A 21,335-nucleotide genomic window follows, 5' to 3' on the forward strand; every position below is an offset into this window, starting at 1 on the left:
TCGGACTTTGAAACAGAGGGTCGTGGGTTCGAATCCCAGCCATGGCGTAATTTCCTTCGGCAAGAAATTTATCCACATTGTGCCGCACTCGACCCAGGTGAAGTGAATGGGTACCCGGTAGGATTTATTCCTCGAACGCTTTAGCGCCTATTAATATGGCGGCTCAGCTACAGCCGGGGTAATAATATGATACCAAGTATCAAAGCGCAGTTGAGTATGTGCACATAAAAACTGCGCTATATAAATGGACATATTATTATTATTATTATTATTATCATTTCAGATTCTGATAAATTCCAATCTGTATTAGAGAAAAGTTCCATTTTCTTCATTAGTTATTGACAGTTTGACACTCATCCAAACTCTCTCATTCTTTCTTTTTCTTGTGCGCCTCGGAATAAAATATTTCTAGATAGATGGCGCTATATAAATGACTATTATTATCACTATTATCATTTTACATTTTTCATTTTCAATGATCGTTGTACAATTCTGTGATAATACTTGATTCAAATGATGAAGAATTTGCTTTTTGAGACAAAACAAATTTTGTTATTGCAACCCCCTTGCATCAGAAAGTCGTCACGTTCGAGCCGTTTAAAGAAGCACATTAAAGATCATATTAACCATAAGCCTTAATAGCCCCATCTCAAGTCCTTAACTACTCATATCAGGCCAGGTTTATTACCCATAATGCTGAGCAGTGTCGTCTTAAAATTGAATTCTTATCTCAATGATTATATCACCGAGTAGGAAAACTGGCACCTTTCCTCTCAAAATAATTAATTTCTATACGAAAATTGTATACTGATTAATCCTCTTTATTCCTAAGAGAATATGTCAAAATTTGTTTCCACGACTGTTCATTAATAACACACAGTCAATGGAAGACAACACAATTAACGAGTTGGTCAGTTTACTTTCCTTTTAATCCCATTTCTAAATCCGCTAATTCAATTAAGTTTTCTTAGACAAACGGTTAATAAATAATTCATTAAGCTTACGTTGTTGTACTTTGCGCTTTTATGGCTTCGATTTGTGAATATCACTTTTAGCTCTGTTCTGGGTCAGTAATGAAATAGACCGAAAAACGATTAAATATGATCGATTACAATATTACGAAAATATCATTCATTTTCTTTAATTTCTCAATCGCATGTATTAGTTAGTCGTTCAAATAATATAAAAAGATGTTTTAACAATTTTTTTAATTAGCACTGTTTCCGATGTTAATGTTACGTAAATGAATATTTACCGTAGGCTATTCATATCAGATGTATTAAAGATACACTGATACAAAAATTATTTTTTTATATTCAATATCATTTTCACACAACTTGTAATTGCCTTAAAAGTTCTTTTTGCACGATCTATTCTTATTTAGTGCTGGGGTGGCGAAATAATTTCAAAGCCCATAGGCAATGAATATTAATTTATATCTACAATTCAATAATTAAAGTCATGCTACAAACAAGTGATACAAACTAATTCAAGACTTTGTCAAGTTCAATTAGCGCACGTGGATTGGATTTCAAATTTCAAGACAAAATCTGTCTTAGCGTCCTGCAGTGTTCCACAGAGCCAAAACAAATTTCCCAAAACTGAATCTCAAATTGCATTTTTTTTTAGATAGCAACAAAATTGCAAAATGCAACCCCAGAACGCGAGCAGAAAATATTTGAGCTAAGTAAGAGGCGAATAATTCTTGATAAATAGGCCTTAACATGAATATCGAATGTTGCTACGTTTAATTGTAGTTTCATTGGGATTTTCTGGATTTTGTTATTCTTTTCTCGAAAATTTCCTGAAAATGATCCGGATTACCCAGAATTCCCTTCCAAGGAACGGTGGTATGCCTACATACATGTTCTTATAAATGACATATTTGAAGATTTTGGACAGGCGTAAAGGTAGATTTTATGATATTATTTAAAAAAAAATAAATACCAGTTATGGTAACGGTCTTAAAATAAGTTCGAACAGAATCAAATTAAATGACAACTCAGGTGTTTGTAAGTATAAATTAAAAAATATCTGCCAAATGGTTCTGGTAAAAATTGTGTCATTGCTGAAAAATGAGCAAAATAAGCACGGAATTCCATTAAATATCAGGTATTTTTTCCCAAAAAATATTTGTACACTGTCCAACATAAGTCTTTTTGTGATCAGATTATCGGTTTTCAGCTAAAATTTCCTGTTTTCACAAAGTAAAGTTTATTTCAATGTACCAGAACTAGATCTATGATAATTATGGTGACAATTTAACCTTGATTTTAAGGACTTCCTAATAAAATGATATTGTTTGTTGCAAATAAAGTATTTTAGCTTTAAACAATGAATTCGTCAAAATTATACAAAATGTTCATGCATTCAAATATCAAAATAATATTAATTTCTATTTCCAATATTCTTGTTAGCCTTTGTAATAGATAGGCTGTATAAAGTTTTGATTGATTTTAGTGGCGATTGTTTATTTTCATTTTTCGTTTAGTCTCCCTCAGAAGTTCAACAAATTTTATTTCCAATTTAGGAACCAAAATCTCAAAAATGCTTACAGATCCCCCCGCCAATAACAGACCTCGAATGGACCCAAAAGTGAAAATGACAAATCATTTACAAATCCTAAAGTTATAGGCTACAAAAATAGTAATGCAAGATTTAGGCATTTAAACATCAAAGAGAGAGAGAGGGAGAGAGAGAGAGAGTGTGTAAGTCTGGAATTTATTTTGTTTTGTAACATTATTTTTTTTATTCTCTTAAATCAAATATACCAATAACGGGGTGTCACAAAGTAAATTCGACAATCATTTGAAACAAACATTATCACAGATTTATACAGTTTTACATCTATCATTGAGAATGAAAAATATAAAATGATAATGAATGAAATGTAATTTATCTCTAATACAGATTGAAATTCAGAAAATAATTGATCTACTTACGAACTTATATAATTACAACCATTTTGACACAGAAAGTCGTCACGTTATTCAAACCGTTAAAAGAAACACATTAAAGATCATATTAACCATAAGCCTTAATAGCCCCATCTCAAGATCTCAAGTCATCAACTAATCATATCAGGCCAGGTTTATTACCCATAATACTGAGCAGTGTCGTCTTAAAACTGAATTCTTATCTCAATGATTATATCACCAAGTAGGAAAACTGGCACCATTCCTCTCAAAATAATGAATTTCAGTACGAAAATAAAATTCTATACTGATTCATCCTCTCTATTCCTAAGAGTGGATACCATGCGCGACCAAAAAAAAATGTAAAAAGGATGTCTTTTTCAAGATAGGGCACGTTACGTACGTAACGTAATTAGGGTGTCAAAAACACTAAAATAATGAAAAAAGGGTATCTATTTTCGCTAGGAAAGCTACGTGTTTAGGGTCAAATTTGCGAGGGTATTGTAGGAAAAGTAGTTTTTGATGACCCCTCCCAATGTGTGTGCGTGTGTGAGACAGAGAGAGAGTTTTATAAAGGATGTACTTTTTGCCCGAAGAGTCAACATTACGTGTTTAGAGTACGATTTGCGCGAGGTGTGGGAGGCGGGGCTGTACTGAACCCAATAGGTAAAGGTAAAACCTACGACCGACGTCTGTGACATAACAATTGAAATATCGCTGTACTTGTTTAGGGGTTCAATTCAGGGAATACTTGTCAAGAGTATCGTTTTGTTTCCAATACTTGTTAAGGGTAGGGTTTTACATGCCAATACTTGTTAAGGGGTGCATTTTCAGAATATGGGAAAAATGTGTTTAGGGTGCTTTTTGAGACCCCATGGTCGCGCATGGTATCCACTCGTCAATGGAAGTGCCCCCCCCCCCCCGGAATATCACTTTTAGCTCCGTTTTAGGGCTGTAATAATCAAGACCGTTTAATTTTTTTATGATCGATTACAATCCTACAAAACTATCATTCAATTTTTTTTATAATTTCTCGATCCCATATTAGCTAGTCGTTAAAATAATTTAAAAAGATATTCAAACAATTATTTTATAGGCAATGTTTCCGTTGTCAATGTTAGGTAAATGAAAATTTGCCGTAAGTTATTTATATTAGATGTATTAAAAATCCACTGATATAAAAAATATTTATTAAAAATATATATTTATATTTGACGATTGTTAATGTTAGTTCAAAACTTGTACATTGTGTCTCTTTGCACGATCTACTCTGATCTGTTGCTGGGGTGGCGAAATGATTTCAAAGCCCATAGGCAATTGATAAAGAGTTAGATCTACATATCAAAAATCAAAGTTATGCCACAATTATTGAATTAAGGTTTGTCAAGTTCAATTAAAGGGGAATCCAACCCAAATAAAAACTTGTTTTTATAAGGAAAAGAAAAATAAGACAAGTTGATAGGTGTAAGTTTGAACAATATTGGACAAACAACAAGAAAGTTATGATTTTTATTAAAGTTGTAAATATTGGTAATCACTATACGCATGGAGACTTCAAATTGGCCGTATATGGGATGTCATAGCGATGTAAGGCAAGGACGACTCTTCCATGTACTCCAATATATATTATGGCTAAATAGTCATTTTCCCCAAAAGTTTTATTTCAAATTATATTTTTCTTTCATGAGGACATAAAACAATATACTACCTGGGTTATATTTATATTACTGCCCCAGGGGAATGGGTACTTAGGAGAAAACCACAAATCCCTGATAATAAAGTACATGGCCTATGGGAAAGTTGTCCTTGCCCCTTGTCATAATTTACAGTGCTGGCCGCAGGAAACGTCACGCCCGAGCACGCAAACACCCTAGGGGGCTTTTGCGTCTAACCGAGGGTATTGAAGGGGAGCAGACGAGGGCGTTTTCCCGGGCCCGCAGTTTCTTGCGTGCTATATAATATTGGCCGTGCCCGCACTTATCCTCGGGTGCCCTAGGGTACGTACATTGCATTATGTTTACATGTGCATGTACTTTGGTTATCTTGTGATAGACCATTATGTTTTTAAACTAGCGTGATCGGAATCTATTGTAGATTATAATTTTTTTTGTAGATGTTATTTTTTTCTTTTTTTTTTATTCTGTTTTCCCTTATTCCCTCTTTCCCTTTCTTCCTTCATGTTTATTCTGTCTTTGTTTCTTTCAAATAATGAAGGAATTCTTTTTATTTCTGTCTATTTTCCTCCATTTTTCTTACTTTTCTCTTTTCTCTCCTTATGTTTTTTCTTTCACACATTTATTCATCTTCCCTTCCTTTATTTTAATTCTTTCTTTCTTTATTCATTACAAGTAATGACGGAAACCGTTCTCTCTTTTATTCAAACTTTTTTCCTTTTAATTTGTCCTTATTTTTTTCTTTCGTCTCAATTCATTTCTTGTTTCCTCATTATTTTCTCTTTTCTTTCTTCCGCTCACCCTCCCTTCCCCTTTCTTAATATATTTTGTTAACAAGTCTAACATTGTGTAGCCTTTTTGTTGATTTTCTGGCCTGGCTCGGTCGATCCGATGGTACATAGTGCTTTGTCGATTGTCCCGTATTTAATTTTGTGAAATCTGGTCACCCTGGCTGGAACATCGAATTTATTGTATTTCATTAACCGCAATGAATCTAATCAATTAATCTAATTTGATGCATTAGGTAAACTTTTTTCCTTACGCCTTACGTGGGAGGCATACATGTATCATACAAACTTGTTTTTAAAAAATAGGACACAATTGTGATTTAATGTCATGGAGATCAATTCTCTATCTTTTGGGATATTTTTTCCATACGCACCCATTCCTCTCCCTTCAGCGTAAACAATACACCTAATCCCATCTCCTTATTGTGAACAGTGTATGAACTAGAAAACATTTGAAACATTCTTCCCTGAGTTTAACGGGGTGCACAGGGTGGAATCCAGAAAGAAGAAAGAAAGGGATATCAACAAAAAAATAATTAAAATAGATAAAAGGCATTAATAAGCAGACTTGATTTTTTTTTGTAAATCAAAATTGACAAGTTATTAACAGAGTGAATGTTAACAAACATTAATGACAAACTTAAAATAAAACAGAATTATGAATATCAAGGGCATTTGCGAATTCTCATTATGTTAAAACAAACGTGCGGTCAATATTGGGATCGTCAATTCGTTGACATGGTTGATACAACCCTAATGAAGGGAAATGAAAGGTGAAAACGAATACTAGTATGACCAAGATCATACAAAGTATACGTGCAAAAAGCAAACACCAGCAAATTGGTTGTGCTCATCGATTTTTTATTTGGTTCTTTTGTTATTGTCAACAGTCTGGTAGAGTCTTGCTCCCCGCCCACACATTTGATCTCCTTTGATCACATCCGCTTCCCAATTTATGACAGGATGTTCATAGAAATGAGGAGGGGGGGGATTAATTTGTTGATACGCTAACAACAATAAATGAGGATGTTCTTTTCATTTCGGTTCAAATCGGGTCTCTAAAACCCTCACCCTATAAAAATATAAATTTACCTAAGTGCAATAGATGTAACAGATTTATCTTTTTGCTAAAACATCTGATTACATTACCAGCTCTCTATTGCGGTTTTTAAGTTACATTGGTAGATATTCGAATTGGGAAGATATGAAAGTGGTGGAAATAATAAAGGAGAAGAAGGAAGAGGAAGATGAGAAAAATGAAGAGGGGTTGCAGCTTCATAGTGAGAACAACCACATATATTTCGCGCAATTTTATATAAAATTATAGATGGGATTAAAACGAATATTAATATCCCTGATACACCTACATGATGATAATAACACGAATAATTGACGTCGAAGTAAAGATTAAACTATCATATTTACGAACTGCGGTTTTATATTGTTAGATTTGTCGGACATCAATTAAAGTTATAAACATTGTTTATTTATTAATTTTATTTCAGTAAAGCAAGATTTTTCCTTCGAAATATATTTTGTTATATGAATTGGAAATGATAAAACCAAGTCACAACTTGGTATAATACAGAATTCAGTGTTATATGGCAGCTAAAAATAATAATACATGACATTTGTAAAGCGCACTTTCCATCTTGATTGGATGCTCAATGCGCTCCAGAGCAAAGCAGCAAAAGCTATTTACATAATGTAACTATTTAAAAAAATTCTAGCACATTTAGCTTCAATGTTTAAACACATACCCAAGTAAAAGTATGTTTTCGAAAGCTACTATGACGTAGTGTGTGGAATGGGTACTTAACGACAAAGCAAGAATGGAGCTATACAAACCATTCTTTTGTTAAGAGTTTTGGTGGGTGCTCACGCAAACGCTAACTATCAAATCTAACAATTCTTTTCGGGGAACAACGGAATTAGTCAAGCCAAGTTAAAGAATGAAAGCCCCGTCCCGGTTCACCTCTATATAGTCGAAAATCCTTTTAATCATCACGTATGAGCATTACTGAGTAAAACAAGTTTCATAACTAAGTACCGCAGAACTAAATGGTATCCATATTACCATGAAACAATAAGCCCCCTCTATTTTCTCTTTCTCCCCTTTCCCCTTCTTTTATTCGCTCCCTTCTGCTTCTCTCACTTTGTCTATTTTCCTTCTTATTTTTCCTCCATCCCTTCCTATTTGCCTTTTTCTTTCTTGAATGAGCGGATGATAATTGATGCAACGAGAGCAGGAAATTGTGAGCAAGGTGAGAGAAAATAATTACAAGATTGAGCGCAAGAATGTTTAATACTGGTCATCAGCGTAGAAATGGGCAGATGCGAGTTACTAACGTATTTTCTGATATGAAAAGCTGGACAATTTTATTATGTCTCCCTTCTTCATTTCATTTAATATCCCCCTCCTTATCATTCTCTCTTTCTCATTCTGTCCTTCCTTTTCTTCCTTTGACTCTTCTCCCCTTCGAATTTCAATCTATTTTTATTTTCCCTATTTTCTTTCTGTCTCACCTTCCCTTTTTTTATCCCCTCTGTTTTCTTCTCGATTTCACCTTTTCCTTATTTCTTTTCTTTACCCCCTCTCCCTCTTTCTCCTCTTCGCCCCCCCCCCTATTTTCTCTTTCTCCCCTTTCCCCTTCTCTCACTTTTTTTTATTTCTCTTATCTCTTTCCTTCTCGTCTTCAATCCATCCCTTCATATTCGCCTTTTCTTTCATTTTTGGTTTCTTCTTCTCCCTTTTATCTGAATCTCGTAGATCCGCGCCTGAAAGGCATGTCAGGGTATATAAAAAGGATAACCGTGCAGGGAAACAATAGAGTAAATAGTTATAGGACGACCTCCGGAATGTAGGGTCAACATCGACAAATACCTGCTCCTTTGTCAGAAACTCATTTACAATCACTACTAATCATGTGAGTGAATGAAATAACGGACACCACGGGAAGAATATTAATACATAGGAAAGGACCCTTTATACTGGTCCCAGTGTGTAATCGAACACAATAAGTAATTCGGTGAAAAAGCCTAAAATCCTAGTTATCAACCCAAAACTTTGTAATTTTCATAACATATTTTATCCACGATAAATATTCGAAAACTTATGCTTGATATGAGATAAAAATCACATGCAGTCTTGAATGTGTCAAATCAGTCCTCTTCTTTCGACCAAGAATGCACGGCCGAGCATCCTACAGAAACACCCTAGGATAGACGCGGGACTACCCTCGGGTGCTCCCCTAGGGCACTCATGTCCTAGGGGAGCGGACGCGGGCGTCTTCCCTCGTCCGCTCCCCTCAAATGTCCGCTACGGGCTACCGCGTTCGCCCTAGGGGGCACTGTGACGTTTCCCGCGGCCGGCACTGTACTTACCCAGTTGCCAAATTGAAATCTACATAGTATTAGTGATCTCAATTTTAAAGCAGCTATAACTTTCTTATTGCTTGTCCGATTTCTTTCAAACTTTCACCATTCTGTTTAATTTATTTTTCTCCTTTCCAACACAACATTTTATGGCCAAGGCTGGATTCCCCTTTAAGCACACGTGGATTGGAGTGCGTACCGCAGTATTTCCACAGAGCCAAAACAAATTTCCCAAAACTGAATCTCAATTTGCCTGAAATAATTTAACCTTTTTTGTTGAAAGCCCTTTTTAAAAATAGCAACAGAATTGCCAAATGCAACCCTGGAATGCGAGCAGAAAATTTTGAGCTAACATGATATTGAATGTTGCTACGTTTAATCATTAGTTTCATTGGGATTTTCTGGATTCTTTCTCATTTCTCGAAAATTACCTGAAAATGATCCGGATTACCCAGAATTCCCTTCAAATTAGAAACACTGGTATTCCGTCATACTTGTTCTTATAAAAGGACACACATAAATATTTAACCCGCGTGCAATACATTTTGGACATGCATAACGAAGAATAAACTACGAATTTGTCAAAATTATCCCAAAATGTTCGTGCTCAAAATATCAAGATAACATTAAATTCCATATCAAATATTCTTATTTACCTTTTATAGAAGAAGGCTGTATATTTTGATTGAATTTCATGGCTATGAATTGTATTTTTCCATCACTAATCTGCACAGTGGTCACCGCAAGGGGAAAAAAGAACTTGGAACATACCTACCGACACCAGTATCGGACTGGATAATCTGAACGGACAGCGGCGGCGCTCCACTCCGTCTGCGCGCGCTAAAATTTATCATACTGCGGCTCGCGTGCTAAGAATGAACTTTATTTTTCTTTTCATTACGGAAGTCATCGTGAAAAATGTTATCTAACATGGATTGCTACACTGCTATGATTTATTGTTATGTATCATTTACACAACATTATGAGATGATGAGACCTTATTCCGGCGAACAATGGTATAGTAGTTTAGTTCGAATCTAAAGATTTTCTTTTAGAAATATAAAAAAAAAATAACCTTATTTTGAGGGCGTGCCATTTCATTTTAAAGAATAGAGAAAATAGTGTACCAGCGTTATCAGTTCGGGAAAATTATAGTAAATGTAATAAGATATTTTTTAAAGCAATAAAAAATTATGAAGATATTGAAATTACGGATTTTGAAATGCTATGTAAAATTTACGCTATATTTTCATAAATGTTGGCACTTTGTATCACTCATCAAAATGACTGATAATTCATAATTTTGCCGACTCTTGCTTGTAAATTCGATATAGGTAAATGATAAATATTCATAGCCTTACTAAATTTAAACGATTCCATAGTTTTTAGGATTTTAATATTGCAGACATTTTGGAGAGTGAGCAAGACGATGCTCACAAGCGTCGCTAACACGATTGCTAGGCGACCTACCGCGAGAGGGCTTTTATAATGGCGGGCTCCGCTGAGTTGATACATATCCTATAGGCGGTTCACGTACGTGTCCGTTTTAGGTCTGTAATGAATAAGACCTTTAAAAAAATTAAATATGATCGACTACAATTCTACAAAATTATCATTTAATTTTTTGATTTCTCGATCGCATATTTAGTTAGTCGTTTAAATAATTTAAATAGATATTCAAACAATTAATCAATAAGCAATGTTAGGTAAATGAAAATTAGCCGTAAGTCATTCATATCTGATGTATTAAAAATCCACTGATATAAAAAATATTTATTAGATATATATGAATATTTGACATCAACTAATGTTAGTCCAAAACTTGCAAAAAGTATCTTTCTTTGCACGATTTACTCTGATCTTTCGCTGGGGTGGCGAAATGATTTCAAAGCCCATAGGCAATGGATATTGAGTTAGATCTACAATTCAATAATCAAAGTTATGCCACAATCAACTAACAAATTTGAAAGAAGTCTTTGTCAAGTTCAATTAAGCGCTTTGTCAAGTTCAATTAAGCGCACGTGGATTGGAGTGCGTACCGCAGTATTTCCACAGAGCCAAAACAAATTTCCCAAAACTGAATCTCAATTTGCCTGAAATAATTTAACCTGTTTTGTTGAAAGCACTTTTTAAAAATAGCAACAAAATTGCCAAATGCAACCCTGGAATGCGAGCAGAAAATTTTGAGCTAAGTAAGAGGCAAGTAATTCTTGAGAAATAGGCCCTAATATGAATATTGATTGTTGCTACGTTTAATTGGGATTTTCATTGGGATTTTCTGGATTTTTTTTAAATTTCTCGAAAATTACCTGAAAATGATCCGGATTACCCAGAATTTCGTTCAAAGTAGAAACACTGGTATCCCGTCATACGTGTTTTTTTATATAAAAGGACACACGTGAATATTTAACCCGCGTGCAATACATTTTGGACATGCCTAAAGAAGAATAAACTACGAATTCGTCAAAATTATCCAAAATGTTCGTGCTCAAAATACCAAGAAAACATTCAATTCCATATCAAATATTCTTGTTGATGCTCTATAGAAGAAATGCTGTATATTTTTATTGAATTTTATTTTTTCCATCAGTTTTTCTGAAAAACGAAATTTCTTTTTCTAAATTAGGAAGTTGAATCTCACAAAGACTCTCAGACCTCGAACGGACCGAAAAATGAAAATGACAAAGTATATACAAATCGAAAGCCTATATGGGCTACACAAAATAGCAAAGCAAGATTTACACATTAAAAAAGAAGAGACAACGTTAATCTGGATTTTATTATTTAATTACATGATTTCGTCTTCTTCCGAATCATGTATACATTAAACTAAGTGTCATAAAAGCAAATTCTGCAATAATTTGAAACAAGTTTTACCACATAATTATACAATAATCATTGTAAAACTATAACTGAGAATGAAAAACATAAAATGATAAAGAAATTATAACACGACTCTAATATTATTGAAATCTAGAAAAATAATCGATCTACGTTAATTAGTTGAGGTGCCTTGGCCGAGTGGTCACGTCACTTGAATGGATATCAGAGGATCGGAGGTTCGATTCCCGGCACAGCACTTATGCCCTTGAGCAAGGTGTTTAATCCACATTTTCTCTTTTATCATGAATCAAATAAATTAATATGCTATATGCATGATATTGACCAACATGTGGACTTGTTTAGAAAAAAAATATCTACGAATCTGCGTACAAAATACCACCTGTTATTATCTTTGTTTTTCTCTCTTCTCATTTATCAACGTGGAGCGTTGTGGCCCAGTGGATTAGTCTTCGGACTTTGAAACAGAGGGTCGTGGGTTCGAATCCCAGCCATGGCGTAATTTCCTTCGGCAAGAAATTTATCCACATTGTGCCGCACTCGACCCAGGTGAAGTGAATGGGTACCCGGTAGGATTTATTCCTCGAACGCTTTAGCGCCTATTAATATGGCGGCTCAGCTACAGCCGGGGTAATAATATGATACCAAGTATCAAAGCGCAGTTGAGTATGTGCACATAAAAACTGCGCTATATAAATGGACATATTATTATTATTATTATTATTATCATTTCAGATTCTGATAAATTCCAATCTGTATTAGAGAAAAGTTCCATTTTCTTCATTAGTTATTGACAGTTTGACACTCATCCAAACTCTCTCATTCTTTCTTTTTCTTGTGCGCCTCGGAATAAAATATTTCTAGATAGATGGCGCTATATAAATGACTATTATTATCACTATTATCATTTTACATTTTTCATTTTCAATGATCGTTGTACAATTCTGTGATAATACTTGATTCAAATGATGAAGAATTTGCTTTTTGAGACAAAACAAATTTTGTTATTGCAACCCCCTTGCATCAGAAAGTCGTCACGTTCGAGCCGTTTAAAGAAGCACATTAAAGATCATATTAACCATAAGCCTTAATAGCCCCATCTCAAGTCCTTAACTACTCATATCAGGCCAGGTTTATTACCCATAATGCTGAGCAGTGTCGTCTTAAAATTGAATTCTTATCTCAATGATTATATCACCGAGTAGGAAAACTGGCACCTTTCCTCTCAAAATAATTAATTTCTATACGAAAATTGTATACTGATTAATCCTCTTTATTCCTAAGAGAATATGTCAAAATTTGTTTCCACGACTGTTCATTAATAACACACAGTCAATGGAAGACAACACAATTAACGAGTTGGTCAGTTTACTTTCCTTTTAATCCCATTTCTAAATCCGCTAATTCAATTAAGTTTTCTTAGACAAACGGTTAATAAATAATTCATTAAGCTTACGTTGTTGTACTTTGCGCTTTTATGGCTTCGATTTGTGAATATCACTTTTAGCTCTGTTCTGGGTCAGTAATGAAATAGACCGAAAAACGTAAATATGATCGATTACAATATTACGAAAATATTCATTTTCTTTAATTTCTCAATCGCATGTATTAGTTAGTCGTTCAAATAATATAAAAAGATGTTTTAACAAATTTTTAAATTAGCACTGTTTCCCATATTAATGTTACGTAAATGAATATTTGCCGTAGGCTATTCATATCAGGTATATTAAAGATACACTGATATAAAAATTATTTTTTTATATTTTGAATTATTTTGACACAACTTGAATTGCCTTAAAAGTTCTTATTGCACGATCTATTCTTATTTAGTGCTGGGGTGGCGAAATAATTTCAAAGCCCATAGGCAATGAATATTAATTTAGATCTACAATTCAATAACTAAAGTCATGCTACAAATAAGTGATACAAACTAATTCAAGACTTTATCAAGTTCAATTAAGCGCACGTGGATTGGATTTTAAAGTTCAAGACAAAATCTGTCTGTTGCGTCCCGCAGTGTTTCCACACAGCCAAAACAAATTTCCCAAAACTGAATCTCAAATTGCCATTTTTTAGAAATAGCAACAAAATTGCAAAATGCAACCCCAGAACGCAAGCAGAAAATATTTGAGCTAAGTAAGAGGCGAATAATTCTTGAGAAATAGGCCTTATCATAAATATCGAATGTTGCTACGTTTAATTGTAGTTTCATTGGGATTTTCTGGATTTTTTATTCTTTTCTCGAAAATTTCCTGAAAATGATCCGGATTACCCAGAATTCCCTTTCAAGGAACGGTGGTATGCCGTCATACATGTTCTTACAAATGACATATTTGAAGATTTCGGATAGGCGTAAAGGTAGATCTTATGATATTATTTTAAAAAATGAATACCAGTTATGGTAACGATCTTAAAATGAGTTCGAACAGAATCCAATTAAATGACAACCCAGGTGTTTGTAATTATGAATGAAAAATATCTGCCAAATGGTTCAGGTAAAAATTATATCATTGCTCAAAAATGAGCAAAATAAGCACGGAATTCCATGAAATGTCAGGTATTTTTCCCCAAAAAATATTTGTACACTGTCCAACATAAGTCTTTTTGTGATCAGGTTATCGGTTTTCAGCTAACATTGCATGCTCTCACAAAGTAAAGTTTATTTCAATGTACCAGAACTAGATCTATGATAATTATGGTGACAATTTAACCTTGATTTCAAGGACTTCCTAATTGGATCACCGGAGAAAGGGGACCTTTAAGCTCAGAAGTTAGAAGTACCGATAATTGTATAGGTAGATTTTATTCAATCTGCATAATCAGAAAAAGAAATTAAAAAATATCATAAGTATGCTGCAAGTGCAAAATACACTTAATTTGTCAAAAACCATAATTTGACTCTTTTGTCATACGGTTCGATTAACTGAATCTAATTATCGTTAAGAAGCCATGCCTTGATCTTTATGACAGCTATTTTATGTATTTAAACTGGATTATGTTTATAAGTAACACATTATCATAACTCCTTGCTATATTGTCATTTAGAAATAAATTTGTTCAAACTAAAATCAAGTCTTCTTTGACTAATTATTTGTGTACCGAAACTCTCTTAAAGAAATATCTTTCATCTGAATATTAAATGTAAACATTCTTCAAAACAATTCAGTACCTCTGCTGACTCGTATAATTATTCATGAGTCTGATAAGCAGTAAAATAGGGCTTGTGTAATGTAAAGTATCGCCTTATATCATTTGCTCTCAAAGTCTTATCTAATCCAATCTCAAACATGTCAATAGTCCTAAATGGTTTTGTTTTTATCAAATCCTATGAGAGCTGATAAGCTACAACTAAAATCACACTCGTGCTTTGCACATATTAAATAAACTGTCAGCTACATCACCACCATTATGGTTTATGAATTAATGCAAAAGTGTTTAAGTTAAACGTTAGTTTCTCCTGATAGGTCATAAAACTTCTTTATCTAAACTTCATTCTCAGAATTTGTAATAAACTATCATCCATTCACCAAATACGGTTTGTTTACATCTCTTACGCCCTCTACGTCTTTACGCTAGCATAATCTGCCCGAATTACTTTCATTGACATGTAAGCATGCTTACGCTAAATTACCTTGACTTTCTATGAAATGAACCAAAAATAATTTCCATTTTTTGCATTAACTAAACAAAATATAATTCTTTCTAAGACATATACAGATACAATGAACATTAATTATGCAAACGTACTTCTTGTTCGGCATTCTAACTGCTTCAGTTTGGGGTAATTTATGGGTTATTTTGACATATCGTCCAAGAAAAACATTCACGTTTTCCAGCTTTCGGCAAGTGCGCTGACCTCATGCGGTCGATTTAAAAAGACAAATCTAAAAGGAAAAATCTAAAGAAAAAAGGTTTGCTCGGCAGACCATCCTCCCCCGCCAGAAAAGAAGTAAGTATACATATGTCATGAACATCTTATTCCTCTACATAACCTTCCGAAGGGTATATTACTACTATCTTCGTGATGGGTCTCTTATATTCAGAGTCTTTAGTTTTGACTTTGACTGATCTGACCTTCCCGTCATCTCCAGGGTATACTTGAGTTATACGACCTAAAGTCCATTTACCCCGGATGGCATTTGGATCCGCTACTATCACAACATCGTCGACTCTGAGATTGCGTCTATCAACGTTCCACTTCTTTCTTGGTACAAGCAATGGGAAGACATCACGAATCCAAGATTTCCAGAATGAATCGACGATCTTCTGGACGAATTCGACTCGGTGACGGGGATTCTTGGTATCACGGAAAGGTCCTTGAGGTACGTGGCTAGATTATCTACCCAACAAGATATCATTAGGGCATAGGTAAGAATCATCATCTGGGTCTGTGGGAATCCTCCCGATGGGGCGTTGATTAACTAGATTGGCCACTTCTTGAAGGTATGTGTATAACTCGAAAGGAGAAAGGCAATGATCCTTGATAGCCTTCTTCAATGCTAATTTACAGCTTTTGACCAGGGCTTCTGCGCACCCGTTATGATGAGGTGCTAATGGCGTCACAAACATCCAGTCGGTGCCCCTCTCAGCGCAGAATTCCTTTAGCTCATCTGCACTCCAGCCCTCTAACATTTCTCGCAGCTCTCTCTCAGCTCCAACAAACTGCTTCCCATTGTCACTGATTAAGCAAGAAGGTTGGCCACGGACTGCGAAAAAACGTCGTAAAGCCTGCAGGAACTCCATAGTCGAGCAATCAGGTGCAACCTCTAAGTGGACTGATCTGGTGTTCAGACATGTGAAGATGATGCCATAGTACTTCGCAGTCTTATTACGCCCTATTCTCACTGGTATCGGTCCGAAGTAATCACATGATGTGGCATAGAATGGTGGCGTAAAAGGCATCATCCTTTCAGCAGGTAGTTCAGACATAAACTGAGTTTCTGCTCTTTTCTCCATCTCTCGACATGTTACACATCTGTACTTCTCAGATTTGGCTAGACGTTGAACTCCTGGAATCCAGTATCTCGTCCGGATTTTAGCTGATGTTGTAGCTACTCCCGCATGACCTTGCTGATGATAGTAGCGAGTGATAAGCTTAGCTACATGATGGCCATTAGGGATAAGAGCTGGATGTCTTGCTTCATACGATCGTTTGATCTTGTCTACTCTACCTCCAACTCTGATGATACCTTCACTGAGAAATGGACTTAGAGCCTTGAATTCACCAGACCTCAAGCGTTCATGAAGTGGTTTCTGTACCTCCTTGATCCAGTACAGTTCAGCAACACTTAACTCGGATGCAGTGAGAGGACCATCTTCTCTTGTCAGTCCTTCATCAACTTTCGTCTTGCATCTGGCCCTCATATTCTTGACAAATCGATGTACATAAGCTGTGACTCTGATGAGTCTTCTCCAAGACGAATACTTCTCACAGCCAATGACACCAGAACATGTTGTATGTAGAACTTGCTTTACCTTTTTCCTCTCTTTGTCATCATCACCTTGTTGTACAGGGAGTGATTTGTCCTCTGGCCAGTCATCTATAGGCTTGAATAGGAATTCAGGACCATGTTCCCATTCTTTACTCAGATCTCTGACTGCTAAGCCTCTGGAGATTTTATCAGCAGGGTTCATATTTCCGGGAACATATCTCCAGTTCTCTGGATTGGAAACACTCTGGATCTCTCCCACTCTGGATGAGACGAATGACTTGTACATTCTGGACTGACTGTTGATCCATGCTAGAGTAATGAGACTGTCTGTCATGAAGATTGTCTCTAGCAACTTCAAAGTTGTCTCTTCCTTTATTGCCGTAAACAGCCTTGCCGCCATCAGAGCAGCTTGTAGCTCTAATCGAGGAATGGTCAGCTTCTTTAAAGGGGCCACTCTTGACCTTGCTGCTACAAATCTTGTGGTAAAACTGCCATCTGCTATCTGCCATCTAAGGTAGGCGCAGCACCCGAAGGCAGCTTCTGATGCATCTGAGAACACACATAATATTGGATTGTCAATAGCTCCTGGTGGTGTGAGGCTTCGGTCAAGTTTAGCCTCGTTCAGCTCTTTCATTTCATTGAAGAAACCTGTCCACCATTTCTGTTGTTCCTCTGGCAGTCTTTCATCCCATTTGTATCCCTTCTCCCAAAGCCTTTGCATTCCCATCTTGGCTCGAACAAGGAAGGGTGATACAAATCCAATTGGGTCGAAGATTCTTGCTATTTGGCTCAGGATTTTTTGTTTTGTCCATTTTCCTTCATTATTGGCTGATTTCTCTTCTCTACTGGACCTGTCCAAGGTTGACTTGTACGAGAATGAATCGTTATGTTGGTTCCAAACAACTCCTAAGACCTTCTCATTGGACAACTTACTCAGCAATTCCATCTCGTTCTGGCTACCGGGTCTTATATTTTTGTTCGACACCCAGCCCTTGACGTTGAAGCCTCCATTCCCCAAAGCTTTATCGATTTCATCAGTGAGCTGAATGGCTTCTTCTTCAGTTGGTGTCGAGAAACAAATGTCATCCATGTATGTACTTTCCTTCAGGATCTGTGCTGCTTTAGGAGTTTCTTTCTCTGCTACTTCAGCTGTTTTTCTCAAGGCAATTTGGGCCATTGCCGGGGAAGGCTTGTCGCCAAAGGTGACAACCAACTTGATGTAGACATCAGGCTTCCTCTCAACTTCAAGATCACGCCAGAGATACCTGTGTACATGTTGATCAATTACTGGTACCTTGACACGGTGATACATCTTAGATATGTCACCACTGACCGCAACAGAGTGATCGCGGAACTTCATCAGAACTCCAAAAAGTGAATTCAACATGTCGGGACCCTTGTGCCAGTATTCATTGAGAGAATGTCCTTGATAGCTTGCTGACGAGTTGAATACAATACGCACTGGAGTACTTTTCTTTTCAGGTCTAACTACTGCATGGTGACCAATATAGTGTACAGGTCCTGAATATCCACTGACTTCATTATCAGACAACTTTCGTGCGAATCCCATCTCTACCAGCTGGGTCATCTGTTCTTGGTAAGCTTTTGCATGATCAGGATTCTTTAGAAGCCTCCTTTCCGTAGCTTCCAACATCTTCTCAGCTAACCATCTGTTATCAGGAAGTTTGTTTGGGTCTCGTTTCCATGGATACGAAACTTGCCACTGATTACCTTCTTTGACACAAGACCGTTCAATCATATCATACTCCTCTTTGTCTGCCTTGGTCATCCCTGTAGGTTGGCATTGGCAGTCGATGTCCTTGACTCCCATCGACTCCGTCGTCCAGAACTCAGTCAGATCCACTGGCTTGGCTAACTGCACGTGCAAAACTTTACTTGATTCCATCCTTCTATGCGGCAATGTTCCTAGTATCACCCATCCAACAGCTGAATGACGAGCAGTAAAGTTGTGGGTCTCCTTTGACTCACCTCCATGGAACTTGGGATGATCACTGCCAACTAGTAAGTCAATCTCTCCACCATGCCTGTTGAACATCTTTCGATCAATCTTAAGTTGTTTGGCTGCTGACTGTAGATATTCTTCTGGTACACTGTCTGTGGTACTGATATGAGGCAGGCTAATCACCGTAACTGGCAAGGAATTTCGTCCTCCTAACTCCTTTACGCTGACCCTATATTCTTTGGTGATAACTTCCTCTTCAGCTCCTCCCAACTTTGATATCACAACAGTGACTTCTTTGCCTTTTAACTTTAACTTGTCTGCAAGTGACTGTTTTATTATTGACAATTGGGCTCCACAGTCTAGTAACATATTTCACTTTTTCCAGGTTTTCTTTTCAGCCACTTCCACTGTCACCACTGGTAGGAGAGCTTCCTTTGCACCAACACAGGCTACACCAACTTCTCTAACATCTGATGAATTGTGTAGAAGAGGATGATGGTAGTACTTGCACTGTTCTCCATTCACGCTCTCGGTACAGCGCCGTCGTCTTTTGCAAGTAGACATTCTGTGACCATTGGTAGCCTTCTTCAGACAAGCAAAGCATGCCTTATTTTCCTTGACAAGCTGCATTCTCTCCTTGAACGACTTGGACAGAAATGACTTGCATTGGTCAGTCCAGTGGGAATCATCTCTACAGAGCCAGGATCTTTCGAACTTCCTTTCCTGGTTATTGGTACTTGGGCTGGACTTCTTGGTCACAAAGTTGATGCTTGTTTTTACTTCACCTCTTACCGGAGCTGCTGATCTCATCCTTGCCTTCAACTCTAGGGTGAGGAATTGAAGAAATTTCTCAAATGTTGCAGAAGCTTCACCCAATTCTTGATTCCTAAACCAGATCTTTCTATCTTCAGGGGTGAGTTTCTTCTCCATGATAGCCAGCATGTGACTATTATTCATGTCGTTCTCCTTCCCAATTTCTTTGAGCACATTGTAACTTCTGCGTACTATGTTCACAAATTCACAGAAGCGATCATCCTCACCTGGTTTCAAGGAGCGAAATTTGGTGATGTCATGAATAATTGCGTCTGTAACTAACCTTGGGTCTCCATATACCATATCTAACTGCTCCCAAGCTGCTTTGAAGTCTCGTCCAATTCCTTGAATCATCTGTAGGGGTTTACCTTGCAGACATGATCGCAAGATCATCAGAGCATCTCTTTCATCATAAACTTCTCCCAGAGCATGTTGAAAGTCAGCTTTGAATATGCAATAATCTCGCACATTTCCGTTAAATGTGGGCATCTTTGGCTTTTCCATTTTGAACATGGATCCCATTCTCTTCTGTACATTTCTTTTATGCAGACTCTGGGTATGACTTTCATCTTGCTGTGCGTTTGATGCTGTTTCATCAGAACTAGCTTCTGAATTATCATCACTTGGCTGTTCATTCGTCATCTGTTTTCGTAGTTTCTGTGTTGAACCGTTCTTCTCTGTTTCTCCCTTACAGTAATCTTTGAAAGAAATCTGATGGCTAAGGAAAGACTGCTGACATTCATCCATCCATCGTTCTTCCATGTCGTATTCATCGTCATCTTCAATAAGCTCTGAAAATGATTCATGCTTATTCTGTAATTCTTCATAAGCAAGAAGATACCTTTCATAGATTTCCTGCACCTCTGAAATAGGTCGTCTTTCTTCTATCAGGCTCTTCAAGGCATGTCCTATTCTTGTAAGCTTGCCCTTCGCACCTCGGCGTTGGTGGCGTTGACTCTTCAGAAGATCAGCCTTGGACACAGGAGCCTCTTTTGCAGTAGATTCATCCATATCTCCTTCACTCCAGATCCCAGATAAAGACGTTACAGCTTCTGATCCGTCTCCCCAACAAGAAATTGAATTTTGTGGATCACCGGAGAAAGGGGACTTTTAAGCTCAGAAGTTAGAAGTACCGATAATTGTATAGGTAGATTTTATTCAATCTGCATAATCAGAAAAAGAAATGAAAAAACATCATAAGTATGCTGCAAGTGCAAAATACACTTAATTTGTCAAAAACCATAATTTGACTCTTTTGTCATACGGTTCGATTAACTGAATCTAATTATCGTTAAGAAGCCATGCCTTGATCTTTATGACAGCTATTTTATGTATTTAAACTGGATTATGTTTATAAGTAACACATTATCATAACTCCTTGCTATATTGTCATTTAGAAATAAATTTGTTCAAACTAAAATCAAGTCTTCTTTGACTAATTATTTGTGTACCGAAACTCTCTTAAAGAAATATCTTTCATCTGAATATTAAATGTAAACATTCTTCAAAACAATTCAGTACCTCTGCTGACTCGT

At 36.3% G+C, this 21,335-nt stretch overlaps 1 protein-coding gene across 1 annotated transcript; it reads right to left on the bottom strand.

Annotated features, from left to right (window-relative positions):
• Window positions 1-15,927: 15,927 nt before the first annotated feature.
• Window positions 15,928-19,356, bottom strand: LOC135155456 (uncharacterized). Its single transcript, XM_064104430.1, has one exon. The coding sequence runs from the start codon at window positions 19,354-19,356 to the stop codon at window positions 15,928-15,930; it is 3,429 nt and encodes a 1,142-aa protein (XP_063960500.1).
• Window positions 19,357-21,335: the final 1,979 nt, after the last annotated feature.

The sequence above is a fragment of the Lytechinus pictus genome, chromosome 9 (assembly GCF_037042905.1).
Source record: "Lytechinus pictus isolate F3 Inbred chromosome 9, Lp3.0, whole genome shotgun sequence".
Taxonomy (NCBI): domain Eukaryota; kingdom Metazoa; phylum Echinodermata; class Echinoidea; order Temnopleuroida; family Toxopneustidae; genus Lytechinus; species Lytechinus pictus.